Source organism: Myxozyma melibiosi, assembly GCF_037950935.1.
Source record: "Myxozyma melibiosi strain Phaff 52-87 chromosome Unknown BZA70scaffold_16, whole genome shotgun sequence".
Classification (NCBI taxonomy): domain Eukaryota; kingdom Fungi; phylum Ascomycota; class Lipomycetes; order Lipomycetales; family Lipomycetaceae; genus Myxozyma; species Myxozyma melibiosi.
In genome coordinates, this window is record NW_027042930.1 from 408,428 (window position 1) to 424,534 (window position 16,107).

At 48.3% G+C, this 16,107-nt stretch overlaps 7 protein-coding genes and 1 non-coding gene across 8 annotated transcripts; 4 read left to right on the plus strand and 4 right to left on the minus strand.

Moving 5' to 3' along the window:
* The first annotated feature begins 16 nt into the window (after positions 1–16).
* On the plus strand, positions 17–1,771 carry BZA70DRAFT_285749 (uncharacterized protein). Its single transcript, XM_064913788.1, has 2 exons — positions 17–147; positions 577–1,771. The coding sequence occupies exons 1-2, from the start codon at positions 115–117 to the stop codon at positions 1,489–1,491; spliced, it is 948 nt and encodes a 315-aa protein (XP_064765724.1). The 5' UTR covers positions 17–114; the 3' UTR covers positions 1,492–1,771.
* On the minus strand, positions 1,772–3,053 carry BZA70DRAFT_313154 (uncharacterized protein). Its single transcript, XM_064915012.1, has 2 exons — positions 2,510–3,053; positions 1,772–2,441 (listed from the first exon to the last, which is right to left on the minus strand). The coding sequence occupies exons 1-2, from the start codon at positions 2,811–2,813 to the stop codon at positions 1,918–1,920; spliced, it is 828 nt and encodes a 275-aa protein (XP_064765725.1). The 5' UTR covers positions 2,814–3,053; the 3' UTR covers positions 1,772–1,917.
* A 706-nt stretch (positions 3,054–3,759) lies between these two features.
* Positions 3,760–3,857, plus strand: BZA70DRAFT_t95. The gene has a single exon. It is a non-coding gene; the product is annotated as a tRNA-Ser (tRNA).
* A 223-nt stretch (positions 3,858–4,080) lies between these two features.
* Positions 4,081–7,053, minus strand: BZA70DRAFT_100977 (ubiquitin carboxyl-terminal hydrolase-domain-containing protein). The gene is made up of 2 exons (XM_064909322.1): positions 6,822–7,053; positions 4,081–6,752 (listed from the first exon to the last, which is right to left on the minus strand). The coding sequence occupies exons 1-2, from the start codon at positions 6,858–6,860 to the stop codon at positions 4,314–4,316; spliced, it is 2,478 nt and encodes an 825-aa protein (XP_064765726.1). The 5' UTR covers positions 6,861–7,053; the 3' UTR covers positions 4,081–4,313.
* BZA70DRAFT_100961 (uncharacterized protein) lies at positions 6,822–11,660 on the plus strand. Its single transcript, XM_064909320.1, has 3 exons — positions 6,822–7,547; positions 7,624–10,882; positions 10,939–11,660. Exons 1-3 carry the CDS (start codon positions 7,188–7,190, stop codon positions 11,547–11,549), a joined length of 4,230 nt encoding a protein of 1,409 aa, XP_064765727.1. The 5' UTR covers positions 6,822–7,187; the 3' UTR covers positions 11,550–11,660.
* A 101-nt stretch (positions 11,661–11,761) lies between these two features.
* On the plus strand, positions 11,762–12,869 carry BZA70DRAFT_285754 (SGNH hydrolase-type esterase domain-containing protein). The gene has a single exon (XM_064913789.1). The coding sequence runs from the start codon at positions 11,856–11,858 to the stop codon at positions 12,804–12,806; it is 951 nt and encodes a 316-aa protein (XP_064765728.1). The 5' UTR covers positions 11,762–11,855; the 3' UTR covers positions 12,807–12,869.
* Positions 12,870–12,888: 19 nt separating this feature from the next.
* BZA70DRAFT_223899 (type 2A phosphatase-associated protein 42) lies at positions 12,889–13,878 on the minus strand (the record flags this gene model as incomplete). The annotated part of the gene is made up of 1 exon (XM_064910199.1): positions 12,889–13,878. A coding segment is annotated over one exon (990 nt), but the record flags the coding sequence as incomplete, so codon positions are not given.
* A 607-nt stretch (positions 13,879–14,485) lies between these two features.
* Positions 14,486–16,095, minus strand: BZA70DRAFT_100970 (isopentenyl diphosphate isomerase). Its single transcript, XM_064909321.1, has 4 exons — positions 15,773–16,095; positions 15,517–15,636; positions 15,236–15,454; positions 14,486–15,167 (listed from the first exon to the last, which is right to left on the minus strand). The coding sequence occupies exons 1-4, from the start codon at positions 15,984–15,986 to the stop codon at positions 14,938–14,940; spliced, it is 783 nt and encodes a 260-aa protein (XP_064765730.1). The 5' UTR covers positions 15,987–16,095; the 3' UTR covers positions 14,486–14,937.
* Positions 16,096–16,107: the final 12 nt, after the last annotated feature.

Below are 16,107 nucleotides of genomic sequence, written 5' to 3' on the forward strand. Positions count from 1 at the left end.
CTCAGTCAACGCCGCTCACTAAACCTCACTGTGCTCGCTCCCGCTCTCCCCGGCCGTAATCACCACCCATCGCCACCCTTCCGACCACTTCGAGCGTACCTGCTGTTGTTCGCTATGTCTGTTGATCTTAAAACTAAGAAGGACGCGGTATGTTTTTTGTTTTTGCCTTTTTTTCTTTTGCTGGGACGCGGGTGGCTGCTTTAGTGAGCGCATAGCATTCGGTGACCTGATCGTCACTGCGGCATCAACAACAACAACACAGCGACTTCATCTTCCCATCAGCAACTATCGACCCTTGCCATATTTCCCTCTCTCAGCATTATACAGCATACTATTCAACAACTCTATGCTTATCCAGCCCTCTCCGCCCCGTCCAGCTTCACCGTCCAGCTGCGCCCCCTCTTCCTCTCGAACGACCGCGTAATCACAGACCGCCGATGCCCTCACTCACTAAACGCACGCCCTCCCTGCAGCATCCACCCCATCTCTTCTCTCATGCCCCACCCGTCCACCCGTCCGCAACCAGAAAAGTCTTTCACTTCTTCATATACTAACTGTTACCTTTCTCTCCCTTAGCTTGTCGCGGCTCTCACCCAGCTCTCCAACGCGGCCCAGGACGCCTCCCGCGCGTGTATCGACTTTTACCAGGCCGCAAACATCCCCGGCGAGCCCCCCGTCTTTGCCCTTCCCGCCAGCACCGCTGCTGTCCTGCCCGCTCTTGCAGCGCCCCCTGCTCCCGCGACCTCTGCCACCAAGAAGCGCACCAAGAAAGCAGCTGACGAAGACGCGGTTGCCGCTGAGGACGAGGCCGAGGACGAGGATGCCGAGGACGCCGACGACGGCAAGCTCGAGCGCCGCAAGCGTCGCAAGAAAGATCCAAACGCGCCCCGTCGTCCCCAGACCGTCTACTTTGCGTTCGCCAACGAGGCCCGCAAGATGATCCGTGACGAGTTTGCCACCAAGGGAATCAACGCCAGCAACACCGACGTCATCCGCGAGGTCGCCGAGCGCTGGAAGAACATGACCGAGGAGCAGAAAGAGCCCTGGAAAACCATATACGCGGACCAGATCAAGAAATATGATGCTCTCAAGGCTCAGTACAACGCTGACAAGGAGCACGCTATCGCCAACGGCCTCCCGTTGCCCAAGTCTGCCGACATTCCCGCGCCGAAGCCCAAGGCCACTCCAAAGTCCAAGGCTGCTGCTGCTGCTTCCCCTGCCGTCGCGCCCGCTGCCGCTGCCCCGCCTACTCCCGTGGGCGCAGCGCCAGCCGAGGAACCCGCTCCTCCGGCTTCGTCTCCTTCCAAGAAGAAGAAGAAAAGCAAGAAAGACTCTGAAGCCGCTGTCTCTTCCTCTCAGCCGGCTGCCGTCTCCCCCGTGCTCTCGACCCAGGACTTACCTCCCAGCCAGGCCTCGCAGTCGACTCCCAAGGAGAAGCGGAAGCGCGTCAAATCTAAGCGTGCCAGTGAAGTTCAGCCTGCCGATGCGTAAAATTGTGACTCTTCTCTTTATATATTATCATATATACCGTGTACAGTAGGAAATCTTGTGATATTACCTAGGCGCATGGCTTATATTTGTAAACTTATGTACACTAAGAAGTCCAGCTACTTCTAATTGTTTCTCTATTTCTTTTCTACTTCTAATTTCTTGTTAGTTCTCTTTCGGGTGATAATATTTTTGTCGTTTCTTGTGACTTATTCTTGATTACATATGCCGAGCTTGAATCTCCTATGGATCACTTTAATTATAATCAATTGGTGAAATTTATTCAATATCGTTTCCTATTCACATATATTAAGAGAAAAATAGCAACTATGCTTCTGGAGCAACACCGTTCCACTGTACTAGCAAGCTTCCTGCACCAAACACTCATCTAGTTCATCCACTCCCATTCCAGCTTTTTCAGCCAGCTATTTAGCTTCCTAATGGCCGTCCTTGGCCGGAAAACGGTGAGCTAGTTCCACCGGTTTGAGCGCCGAGGACAGGACTTGTGCTTCCCGAAGGAACACCAGCGTCCATCGAGCCATCAAAGACAACTCTATGCTTCGACGCACTGTCGTCGGAAATGAAACGCGGAAGAGCCTTAGTCAGTTGCCGAGCCGACAACGCCGTCTCAGCCTTCAGAATCAGCTGCTGGGGAAGCTTAGCCTGCTCCAGGTATCCCAGACCATATGCATAGCCGACAGCCAGACCAAGCAAATGTCCCAAGAATGACGAGGCAGGGAGCAAGATCGCAATCACTAATAGTGTGAGCAAAGGCGTTGACCAAGTAGGAATTTGGAATCGTGGGTTGATGTAGATGGTCGATCGAATAGCTGCGTCTTTGAGCGCAAAGTAGGCCATCAAGCTGAAAACCCAGCCAGACGCTCCAAGAGTAGTGGTACTTCCCGTGAATAAACTGATGAAAACATACGCAACACCCGGCGCAACGCTGAACACTATCAATCACAATTCACGTTAGACCCAAATCAATACCAGTTAAAAAAAGGACATTGCGCAAACTTACAGGCTAGGCATCCAGCAGTACCCACAGTACCAGTCTCCTCCTCAAAGACGGACAATACCGGGATCAGAGCAAAGAAATTGAATAATAGATGCATAAAATTCTGGTGGACGAGGGGATAAGTCAACAGTCTGTGAAATCCACCATGCAAGACTGCTGACGGGTTGAGAGCCAAGAACCCGTTGACGCCTGAGAAAAAGAGACCGGTAATCCGTAGAGCAATCAACGTCCCAGCAATCAACGTCGTCAGATACGGCAGCGAGGTGTATCGGTCTCGTAGACCCTGCAATTGAGGCGGAGTGCGCATTGTGAGTATATGTGGCGATGGATTAGAAGCGAGCGACTATTATATCTATACAGGCTGTTGTCAGTACTTTTCAGCTATCCTGTTTGACGCGTTCCCCTTTGACTGAGTTGAGTTATCAACCAGACCAAACACCCTTCCAGATTGACCTGCTCACTCACATTTTGTGCCGTTCAATCAAGACTAGTAATAGTCTTCAAACGGAGAGAGGAAGATAATTCTGAAAAACCAAAATTTAAAGATAAAAACAAGGACAGCGACTCCTTGAATTTATCGACAGGCACTGCGTTTCTAGAAGCAGAAATGACAGGAACGCCGTTTAGTATCACTGCAGGTCTCCAGAGTATCAAAAAATTCGCCCAGAATCAAACAATCTTACCAATCAGCACTTGTCAGGGATTGAGCTACGAAAAAACAACAAAAGCGAAGCGGTAATTATAGGTAGTCGATGAAGCAGCCCCGTGTAGAAAGGTGTAGTAGGCACACATCGTGCGGCAGCCCTTGCACACGCAAACCTTAAAACGCCGCCTTCATCCTTCTACGTGCATGCTGCCAATGATAACATTGCTTCCATACTGCGGCAGCACTCGCTCTCGAGTATGTTACAAGCTGACTAAGGTTGACTGTGATTGTATCAATTTCAGATGGCAATCCATGTTTTCAGCTTCTTCGCTGGTCTCTTCTGTCTTTGTGGATGTCGGATTACTTGAGACATTGCTCTAATCTATTATGAAGCGCAATGTCCAGAAGTCGGCCGTTAGGACACCGTCTGGTAAAGTTAACCTGGCTAAAGTAAAGTCAAATTAAATCCAATTGATTCTTGAAGACACCATGCATCTACCTCCATCAGTCCCCTATTATAAAATTCAGCGATGACAACTGTATACACGATCTACGCTATTTGCAACGACCTTCATAAAGACCACAATTTCAAAATTTGGAGAAATTTGTCCCAGTGGCCGAGTGGTTAAGGCGACGCCCTGCTATTTCCAAGTAGCTGTAAGGCGTTGGGTTCTGCCCGCGCAAGTTCGAATCTTGTCTGTGACGAAATTTTTTCGCATTTTTTTTAATCGCCAAATCTATATAGTAGTTATATTCTATTACATATGCTATTGCAAAATCCTGCTTCAGTATTATATTTCAGCATTTTGATAGCTTCAGGTAGCCATCTGATTTTCAGTCAGAAAATCTGATGACGCGCAGGACATCACTGAAACCCTACGCTAAATTGGCCGGCCAAAACCCTATCTCTGTCTACAATATCTCGCGCCTAAGATGAGAATGATGATGCTGAAAATATATTCGATCTTGAGATCAGAAAAAACAGAATAACCTTACTCCTCTTACTGTCAAACCCCTCGACTGATCAGCCATGCCAACACCAACTGAATATGAAAAAATGCATGCATGCAGTTACTGTTCTCGCCCTTTTCTTTTCCAACTCACTCAATGAAACCCCACAATTCAGAAGCGCGCTCGAAAGATTTTAAATACAAAAACGCATTATGAGACAACACACCGCTCCTCCTCGTCAAAGTCGTCACCACTCTCACTCTTCCCTAGACGCCTTCGGTGAAGCCGATGGCGGTGACGATGGTACTTGTGTCCATGATGAGCAGGATCCGTCGCGGCAGGGTCAAGTGTTGAGCCGCCTGGCATACTAACAACACTTTGCTTCCGATTTTTTTCCAGTCGACGCTCCTTTGCCAACGAGGATCGACTCGCAAGATCCCCGACCATCACAGATTCTGACCGTGCATGCGTTAGGAGGAGATCATCACCGAGACTTCCGCCCTTCCTGCCGTCAAGATCGGCTCTCGATGGATTAGGGACCAGTAACCCGTTGTAAGAGTCTGTAAGATCTGACCCCACTTCGGTTGCACTGTCTATCACTATGACTTCGTCGTCACTAGAGCTGGCATCAGTTGGTACTGAGTGGACCGAGGTCACTGGCTCCAAAGAAGACCACTTTGACTCAATCTGGATTGGCTCATCGATATGTACCATCCGGTAAAATAGCAGATAAGGAACCTCTTTGTCGATAGCATCGTGAAAAGTTGTCGACTTGATTTTCGGTGTCGCCATATCGTCGAATAGAAGCCAATTATCCCCCGAAAGCGGGCCACTAGTCATCGAACTTGCGTCGTCAGCAGAAACCTCGTCCGGGTTTTGCTGCTGCATTTGTTTTTGCCTCCGTCTAAATAAAGAGTCTCGAACGATCGAAACATAATGCCCGGAATCCAAAGATCGTCCGCGATGACACACTGCACTTTCAAGCACCAATCTAAATTTACCAGACAGAGTATCGTCGTTTGCGCCATCTGGATGCTCATCGTCAGCCACAAAGTGAGGGAACTCAATGACCTCCGGAATCAATATTTTGCGGTCGTTCCGAACTGCTTTGCCAGCCGCCGTCCAGGAGTATCGTTTAAGGCAGATTGGAAGAACCGGGCGCTTATGACCAAAATGCTCTGCTGATGTGGTGTGAGGAGTGGAGTCGGTATAGAACGGCAGCAGCTGTAAGAATGTCCATGCAGGGAGTGAAATTTCATTGTTGATGGTTCGAATCGTCGATCGTCTGCGAGATGACACCATCGACGAAATGGAGACTGCAGGCGGACGTGTTGTAATTGAGGCAGACCTTTGTGAAGGAATAGACAATGCAGATACTATAGATGATGATCTTAGACTTTCGGGGGGGATTGGCGTCTCATGGGAGATTGTCGACGACAAAGACACCGCACTTTCATCACCAAGAGAATATCCTTTAAAGTCAGGAACGAAATCTCGAAATCTCGATAACGATGGGCTAGACGGACTGGGTGACTCTCCCAGTCGGCCCCTTGCAAAAACTTCGGGACGAACATCAATAGTGCCAGATCGTTTTATGCGTCCCTCGGGGACTTCAGCATATTCAACGCGCGCTCCAGAAGGCTTTCCTGACAGACTGCTAATAGACATTGAACGACGACGTTCGATCTCGCGCCGCACAACGACCGAGTCAGAGAAGTAGTCTTCCAAACAGGCCTCAAGCCGAAGAGGAGGATCGCTTGGACTGCCCCCAATTGGAACATGCAGAACCCGCTCGTTGACGAACTTGTGATCATCATCTGCGACCTCCTTGCCTCCATGTGCAATATCCATCTTTAATGTAAGTAATGGCATCGCAAGCTTCTCCGTGATAAACACAAATAGCTCAGAAGCATCTTGCTGTAGATCTTTCCCTGCCTCTGGCCAACCGCAGTCAGCAATCGCACTCCGAAGTTGTGCCGTGATATCCGTTGTGATCAGCTTCCCGGAGCGGAGAAGGTTGACCCACAATCGAATCAGGGTTGACAAATTTCGTATCGCCGGGTCTTCTTGCACTTTGTACAGCAACGGCTCAAAAACGTCTAGCCGTGCGTACATGGCAAACAGTAGCGAATCCATATAGCAAGTCACGTTATTTAGATTATCAGCACCTTTCATTGGCATGAGTGAATTCTTCTCCCCACTCTCCAATGACAGATGAGATAAAGACGGAGAAAGCTGGAAGGAGCTAAGACTCGGGGTCAAGGTGGCAGTTCCCGAGCTAACGCTGAGAGTATTCGAATCGGACTCAGAAGGAGCCGGTGAGGCAGCTGGTGCAATTACCGGAGATCGTGTAAGGGATGGCGAAACGCTTGGCGATAGGGATCCTCCTTGCGATGGAGTCGAAGAAGGGGCATCCTGAACATCAAGTACCATTCCAGAGCTAGCATCTTCATAGTAGCGAAAGAGCTCTATTGCCTTCTCGATGTTGCCTGACGCATACCGAGATCGCAAAACGAGCTTTGCCTCGTCAGACGTGGCCTTGATCCCGAGCTTGGCTAGGCCTTTGACGACTTTGTTCGAAGAATCCAAAAGTTCTGGCCATCTTATTGATATGCCGTTCTGAGAATAATAATCGAGCCCGACGGCAGTCTATCGTGATGACGGAACATAAGTGATTAGTTCAGACCCTTTGGGGATAAAAGTCACAAAGGTACTTACTTTGACTTCGCGATTCCGATCACGCTTCAACCTAAACATTTAGGTAGACCAATTCGACAGATACAGAAGCTGCGTGCAGATACCAACAACAAACAACTGTAGTTGGTGATGAAGCAAGAGCCAATGTGTCTGTATATCAATATCAGAGGAACAAAGAGAGCAGGACAACGACTGCGCCGCGAGTAGTTTGTAATTAAAGGGTTCCCCCAACTTTCTCGATATCGAATAGTTACCCTGATCCTCGTCAAAGTCACGTGAAATAATATGAGTCACGTGGAAAAACTTTGGCGAGCCCGGAAAAGTTGAAAACTTTGCCCCGGTCCTCATTTTTTCATACTCATCGCAACAGCTCCGAAAGACGACACAATGGCAGAGTCTTCGCTCGAGTACTGGGCTAGTGCTCTGCGCAGCTCGACAATTGCTGCTTTACCGACCGATTTCGTTCGTCCCGCTCCGATTACCGTCGTCGAATCCAAGCACGTTCTCGAGCTCTCGGATGATGTCCTCAAAGCCATTCAACGGCTCGCTATCGTTGATGGTGATTCCACAGAGTCTTTCTCGACCTACACCATTGCCCTGACTGCTTTCATTGTTCTGGTCTTCCGTCTCACCGGTGACGAAGACATTGTCATTGGTGCCAACAGCACGAACAACGAGCCTCTCGTCATTCGCGCTGGTGTCACCGGACAGCTCTCGTTCATTGAGCTTTTGAAGACTGTTCATAAGGTAATTGTTGATCTCAATGAGTTTTGAGAAAGTAATGAATATGTTGAATGGTTAACTTACATATTGTGGTTCTTAGCTCGAGCTTGAGGGTGCCAAGAAGACTGTGCCTTTCTCTGATCTGATTGCACACATCCAGCAAAAATCCAAGTCAGCTGATGCTCCGGTTCTCTTCCGCCTTTCATTCTTGCGATCGGATGATGCCTCCCAAAGACATCTTCTTGCTCCGATTGAGGGTCTAGTCACAGATCTGACAGTGTTCGTCGACGAGACGTCGTCCAAGCCGAACCTCCATTTCCATTACAACTCCCTTCTTTTCCGCAACGATCGCATTGCAATTATCGCCGAACAGCTTACTCAGATTATTGTTCTCGGCTCTGCGAGTCCATCTGCTACGGTTGGTGCAATCTCAATCACAACTGAGAGACAGAAAGCCGTGCTGCCCGATCCCACATGCGACCTCCACTGGGGCGAGTTCCGGGGTGCAATCCACGATATTTTCTCCGCAAACGCCAAGGCTCATCCTGACCGCCTTTGTGTTCTTGAGACGAAGAACCCGTTTGATGACAGCACGAAAGATCGCCCGTTCACTTATCAAATGATCGACGAGGCTTCTAACATTCTCGCTCACAATCTGATTGCAAAGGGCATCTCTCTCGGAGATGTTGTCACTGTCTACGCCTACCGTGGCGTCGACCTCGTTGTCTCTGTCATGGGTGTCTTGAAGGCCGGTGCGACGTTTTCCGTCATTGATCCGGCGTACCCTGCGGCCCGACAAAACATCTACCTCACAGTCGCCCAACCCAAGGGTCTTATTGTCTTGCGCAAGGCTGGTGTCTTGGCGCAATCAGTGCGCAAATACATTGAGACCGAGTTGAACCTGCTGGCTGACATCCCTTCACTTGAGATTCAGGACGATGGTAGCCTTCTCGGTGGAGAAGTTGACGGGAAAGACATTTTCGCTCCCCAGGTGGCTTTGAAGGCCAAGCCTACTGGTGTCGTTGTCGGGCCCGACAGCACTCCTACGCTATCATTCACTTCTGGTAGTGAAGGTATCCCGAAGGGAGTTCGTGGTCGTCATTTCTCTTTGACTTACTACTTTCCCTGGATGTCGAAGACCTTTGGCCTCTCAGACAAGGATAAGTTCACCATGCTTAGTGGTATCGCCCACGACCCTATTCAGCGCGACATCTTCACGCCTCTCTTCCTTGGTGCACACCTCCTTGTCCCAACATCGGATGATATTGGAACGCCAGGTCGCTTGGCTGAGTGGATGGCGGAAAACGGTGCTACCGTTACCCATTTGACTCCGGCTATGGGTCAGCTTCTCTCGGCTCAAGCTACTGCTGCCATCCCCTCACTGCATCATGCGTTTTTTGTTGGTGACATTCTCACCAAGCGTGATTGTCTACGTCTGCAGGCTTTGGCGCGTAATGTTTTTATTGTGAACATGTACGGTACTACTGAAACTCAGCGTGCAGTCTCGTACTTTGAGGTTGCAGCTCTTTCTAAAGATCCTACATTCTTGCAATCCCAGAAAGACGTTATTGTTGCTGGAAAGGGTATGCTTGACGTCCAGCTAGTCGTTGTCAACAGAAATGACAGACAGCAGACATGCGGTGTCGGAGAAGTCGGTGAGATCTACGTGCGTGCTGGTGGATTAGCTGAAGGCTATCTGCGTCTGCCTGAGTTGACTGCCGAGAAATTCGTCAAATCTTGGTTTGTGCCAGAGGGTACATGGAAGAATACCGCAACCAACGAGCCCTGGAGCGGGTATTGGCAAGGTCCTCGCGATCGTCTCTACCGAACCGGTGATCTTGGCCGATATACCCCTGATGGTAATGTGGAATGTAGTGGACGCGCTGATGATCAAGTGAAGATCCGCGGCTTCCGCATCGAGCTTGGAGAGATTGACACTCACTTGTCTCAGCATCCCATGGTGCGGGAGAACGTTACTCTTGTCAAACGTGACAAGGACGAGGAGCCTACCTTGATCTCCTACATTGTGCCCCACAGCACGGAGTCTTTGAACGACTTGCTTTCAGGCCATGAGAGTTTGGAGGAAGAGTCTGATCCCATCGTCAAGGGATTGGTCAAATACAGAAGACTAATCCGTGACGTGAGAGATTATCTCAAGACCAAGCTTCCTTCTTACGCGGTGCCTACCGTTATCGTTCCTCTGAGCCGCATGCCGCTCAACCCCAACGGTAAAGTTGACAAGCCTGCTCTTCCTTTCCCGGATACGATTCAGCTTGCCGCTGTGGCAAAGCGCACTCGCAACGCAACACAGTCGAGTGAAGAGTCTTCATTCACTCCCACTGAGGCTGCTATCAGAGATGTTTGGCTTGAGGTTCTGCCGCAGCGTCCGGCTTCTCTTGCACCCTCGGACTCCTTCTTCGACGTCGGTGGGCACTCCATTCTTGCTACACGCATGATTTTCGAGGTTAGAAAGAAGTTCGTCGTTGATCTGCCGCTTGGATTCATCTATAGCCATCCTACAATTGCGGCTTTGGCTCAGGAGATTGAGAGAATCCGCGGCAAGGATCTCCCAGTTTCGGAGCCAGAACCTACCTCCAAGGCTACCAGTGCTAGCGATGACTCGGAATACTTTGCAGATGCCAAGAAGATCGTTCAAGAGTTGCTTCCTGCTAAGTACAGCTCCTTGAAGGAACCCGTCGTTCCCGGTAAACCGACGACGGTTTTTCTTACCGGTGCTACCGGATTTTTGGGTACCTATATTGCTCGTGATCTTTTGGTCTCCCACGGCAAGGGCGAGATCAAACTTATCGTGCATGTTCGTGCAAAGACCCCCGAAGCGGGATTCGATAGATTCAAGTCGAGTGCGATTGCTTACGGTGTCTGGGAGGATTCGTTCGCCTCGAAGGTCACTGTCGTGACTGGATCGCTGGAGAAGGAAAATCTAGGAATTGACCCGGAGACCTGGAAGAAGCTGACAAATGAAGTCGACGTTATTATCCACAACGGCGCTCAGGTCCACTGGGTCTACCCGTACTCGATCTTGCGTGGTCCCAACGTCATCGGAACCATGTACGCCATGTCCTTGGCTGCCGAAGGCAAGCCCAAGTCTTTTGCATTTGTGTCTTCGACCTCGACCATTGATTCTGAGCATTACGTCCGTTTGTCGGATGCCATCGTCTCCAAGGGTGGTGACGGAATCCTGGAAGATGATGACTTGATGGGATCCAAGTCCGGATTGGGCAACGGATACGGCCAGAGCAAATGGGCAGCCGAGTACATTATCAGAGAAGCCGGAAAGCGTGGACTGTCGGGTTGCATTATCCGTCCGGGATACGTCACCGGGGAATCGACTCGAGGAAGTGAGTCATACTATCACTTTTTATTATCTGTGCGATTTATACTAACTTCGTTCTAGTCACAAACACGGATGACTTTATTGTGCGTATGATCAAGGGTTGCACTCAGCTCGGCCTTTCGCCTGATATCTACAACACCGTGAATATGACTCCGGTCGATCACGTTGCTCGTGTTGTCGTATCTGGTGCTTTCTATGCTCCGACAACCGAGAAGCTCCAGGTGGTGCATGCCACTGGTCATCCTCGTCTACGATTCAACGAATTTTTGGGCACTCTTTCCACATACGGCTACAAGACCAAGAAGGTGGATTACATTCCATGGCGTATTGCTCTTGAGAGATACGTTGTTGAAGAATCTCGTGATAACGCGCTATACCCTCTTCTTCACTTTGTTCTGGACAATCTTCCAAACTCCACCAAGGCTCCGGAGTTGGATGATCGTCACGCTGTTGAGGCTTTGAAGTTCGACGGTGAGAACTGGACCGGAGAGGACAAGTCAGCTGGTGCCGGTGTTGATGAGAAAATCATGGGAATCTACTTGGCTTATCTCATTGAGATCGGATTTTTGGATGCACCCGAGGGAACCGGCAGCCTTCCTCTGCCTACGGTTACCATTCCTAGTGGTGTCAAGGAGGCTCTCGCAAATGTTGGTGGCCGCGGTGGTGCGTAGAGAGAAAAATCGGGGCGATCGCTTTGTACAGAAAGGAGTAGAGTATATCATGCACAAATAATAAGACTTTAATAATTTTCTAAAAAAAAATCATGCACAGCAACTCCATCTTTTAGATTCTTTTGTTCGGATAAATCTTCGTATCGACTTTCCGGTCCTATTGGCGAGGAACAGCATAAATTATTTAGTAAACCATCCCTCGCTTGGATCGATCTTCTAACCTATTTCTGCTCTCTATCTCCCAGACACAAATTCTAAGGTCTACAATTCGGTAGTTTGTCATCGAAACATGAACGAGATCAAAATATGCAGTCAAAGTGGTTTGGTCTGATTGTCGTCTTTCTTTCATTGCTATCAGTGAATTTAAGCTCCGTTCAGATAAGTTGGGACAGGATCAAAGATCTGATTGTCTCTCACTTTCACCTTATGCCAGCCAGCAATACGCTCCACCACCTCATTAATCCCTCAATTTCAGAGATGCCGACGATTCAACATTACAAGAAAGTCATATTATTTGGAGATTCGCAATTCGAGCGTTCGTGGCGTCCGGATCTCGACTTCGCCTTTGCTGCAGCACTCGCAAACTACTATACAAGACGAGCAGATGTTCTCAATCGCGGACTATCTGGTTACAGCACAAAATGGTTACGTCCACAGTTTGAACGTATAATCCAAGAATTGAGTTATGGGCCTCCAGATAACGCACTGTTATTTGTCATCTGGCTGGGTACGAATGATTGCTGCATCGAAGGAACTCCCCACCGTGTTCCCATTGAAGAATTTCAGAGCAGTTTACGTGAATACGTTTCAGAAATCAGGACCAAATTTCCTGCTGCGGGCATCATACTCATCACCCCAGCACCTGTTAGTATCTCAAAGATGCGGCAATCGACAATGAGATCAAAGGGTGCAGATAGAACACAACTTGCTCACAAACAGTATGCCGAAGCCGTAATGAACTGCCAATTCGCTGATGATGGAGGTATGATTAAGCGGGCGAATTTGTTTGACGCAGTCATGAACGCTGCAGGATATGCCAATACAGATACAAACTCTGTTCTGGTAGGGCCTCCAGCGACGGATGAGGAACAGAATATAGGGAGGTTTACTATTGATGGTCTTCATTTGAATGGCGACGGCTACAAGATTCTATACTCATTGGTAACCAAGATCACAAGTCAATGGGAAGGATTCGACCCACTCAAATTGGAAGGAGTGGAGCCTGGATGGCAGGTACCAGCAGCTTTACAGAGCTAGTGTACTTCGGTCGAATGATAACCGGCTCGTTCATAGATTATACATATATACAAAATCAAAACTACCCTCTGTTCATCTTTGTGTTACCAGATCCTCGAGGATTCGCTTCAGTAAACTCGTCCCATTGGCGAAGCCTGTATGTTTCTTTATCCTGCTCTTCTTCGTTATCCTCGTCGACCTCAGTTTTCTTTGCCGATTCGGGCCCACCTCCTTCGATCATATTTCCCATTTTTCGCTCTTCATCCAAATATTCATCAATCGTCATTGTCGGCAGCACGTAATCCGGTTTGAACACATTTTTCTTCAACTGCTCTCTCTTATTCACAATCATGAATGGTCGATTGACTTTGCCTTGCGGCGTCAGCAAAGGCTGCGAGCTTCTGGCAGGCGCATCGAGACGATCAGAATAGTCGTCTTTCTTATTTTCGGACTCTGATTTCGGTGGCTGAGGAGGGGGAGCAGGTTGAGAGGGAGCCATAGCCAAAATTTCGAGCTCTGAATCCAGACCTTGCAAGGAGTTGAATGACCGTTCAGCGAACAACTCGATTTGTCGTATGTAAAGATCACGGGCGATATCGTCGTCATCATCGTCGTCAGCCTCTGTGCTTGCCAACATGCGATCCCGTAACTCTTTCACACTGTTTTCAATCGCTTTCTCCCTCTTGAATTTGGCGATTCTTGCCGCTCGCTGTTCTGCCGGATCTTTATAACTTTGAGCAAATGCTTTAGTGAAAATTGGAGACTCAACTGGGGCCTTTTGAATGAAGTGTAGAATTTTCGCGCTCTCAGGCTTTAACAAGCCATAGGAGTCGCATAGAGCCAGGAATGACAGATACAACTGCTTGGACTTTATCGCTAACGGTTTGCGCTCCGAGATTCCAGCCGTGAATATCCTGTCGTTGAGAGTCGCGAGGTAATAATCGATCGTGAGAAATAAAATTGAATTTGTGGCGACATCTTCTATAGATTCGTTGTCACTGAAAAGAGAAAGGCGCTCTGCCTTTGATTTGCTGGCTTCAAAAGACGATATGCACTGTCGCAGTAAAGACTGGTAGCCGTCGCTGCTGGTGGATTGAAGATCACGCTGAGAAATCGTGGTCGAAGCTGGGGGATTGGTGCGAATCGCTACCGACGTATCTGTGTTGTTTGGAAGAAGAAGCGAGTATAAAGATAAAGCGTGGGCAAATTCCTGCTTTAACGTTCTATCTGATATGTTCGGTGCGTCCATGACTGCGAGCAGGGTGGATAGTAAATTGAAGTAGTAGAGAATACGGATCGATCAACTGAGATCCATGATCTCCGTAGTTAATCTAAGCGGCGTATCGTGACTAATAAATTACTAATAATATTTCTCTGATTCCTATACGAGAACCGAGAGCAGACAAATTTTAACAGTAAACAAAAGCAGTAGGAGAGGCAAAGATATGTCAACCGTTTTTCACATCAATGAGAGGTATTTCTGCTTTTACCGCTTCTAGGCTCAGCTGTGACCTTGTTAACGGTGGAAGTGTGGGTGAAAGGCATCGCAATCGCGTCATACTCTGCGACCCCATTCGCGTTTCTTCAATATTCAATATTAGAATAAAGCTTTGATTGAAATATAGACCCAAAAACGGAAAGAATTAACACTGAAAGTATGCTTGAAATACAATACAAAGAACAGAACAGGGATGAGATAATTAATCGGTGGCAACGTGCACACTCTAGATGGTACAAACAAAGACAATAAAAATCAATAGAACAAGACAATTTGACAATACAACAATTATCTTATGGTATCTGGTTGAAGCTCAGCATGATGAGGCCATGAAAAAACATCACCAGATAAAATTAAAAATACAGAAGAAGGAAAGAAGCACACATCATCTTCTGCCAAACAAGTTCGTCTCATAGTCTCCAGTAGTAGAGTATAACTCAGTTTGACCTCTCATTCAGATCCACAAAAAGTAGACGATGATCAGAGATGCATTCTATTCAAAATCGAAAGAACTTTTTTGCCACTTAGACCCATGTATAAACTGACGGCAGAAAACAGTTTGCAGCCGGAAGCATCCTAAATATATGGTTTTATGAAATATAAAACAAAACGGCGATCGACGCCGCCAATCGAACAGAGACGCTGTAAATGAGCTTACAGAAGACGTCTGATGCTATCTTCATGAAAAGAGGTAACATTGTCGATATCGGACCACCAACCAAAGAGATATGTCTCGCAGATAAGCTTGAACCAGGGTGTGAAGGTAAGGCTGTCGTCTTTGAACATCGCTTTCAATTCATCGGCAGTGACATATTTCGTGTCTTTGACCTCGTTGGGGTTTGCGGCGACGGACGGAGTGGACTTGATGAACAGAATATAATCAACTAATCGATAGATTCTTGTCAGCTATCCATTACACTTATAGAGCCGGAAAGACATCAATCAAACTCACTTTCGTGCTCTCCCCAAATACCATCACTTGGAGCTTTGTAGTGAATACGAGTAAGGAAATGGAAGTTGTCGACTGGAACCTCCGATCCCGGAATTCCAAGCTCCTGATCAAGCTTTCTCTGAGCGGCTCGCTTTACGCCCATGATTGACGTCGGGAGGTCGTGTCCAATCTCACCAGGGATCGAGAGCGGATGAGAGCAGCAGGTATTCGTCCACATGCCTTAAATAGATAAATACCAATAAGTCTATAGTCGGTGTATGTTTAAGCGACATTGTACTCACCAGGAAACGTAATTTTTTCATCCGCTCTCTGCTGGAGAAGAAGCTTGTTTTCATCGTTGAAAAGGAAGACCGAGAACGCCCGGTGAAGGAGTCCGCTGTCGATGTTCGTCATAAGATGGCCTTGTAAGTGTTAGAAGCATAATCCGCACAAAATCCGAGGAAAAGGAAAGTAAACAGCGCATTAGACGCGTACAGCTATCGAAGAGCTGCCGACGCGTCTAAAGCAGAGCCGACTTTGGTAGGATTGACAACTCACAAGTCTTTTTGCTGGCACTGCCGCAGGGCACATCGTTCCAGTCCAAGACAATGCAGACCTCTTCCATGAGACGAACCTGCTCTTCGTCGTAGCCTTCCAACTCGGGCCCGCTCTGATTATCGGGCTTCTCGACATCGTTGGCGGCGACGTCGGGGAACAGACGCAATATACGCTCACGCGTGAGCATGCTTTCGGTGATAGTAGCGGTCGTCATGGTTATGTTATATAGATAGGCCACAAATGGTGCTGTAGACGAATATTTGAGCAAAGGAAGCAAGAGCGGTGCAGAAGGATAAGACGGGTCGCAGCTGTGAGCAGAGCAGGTAGACTCGAGG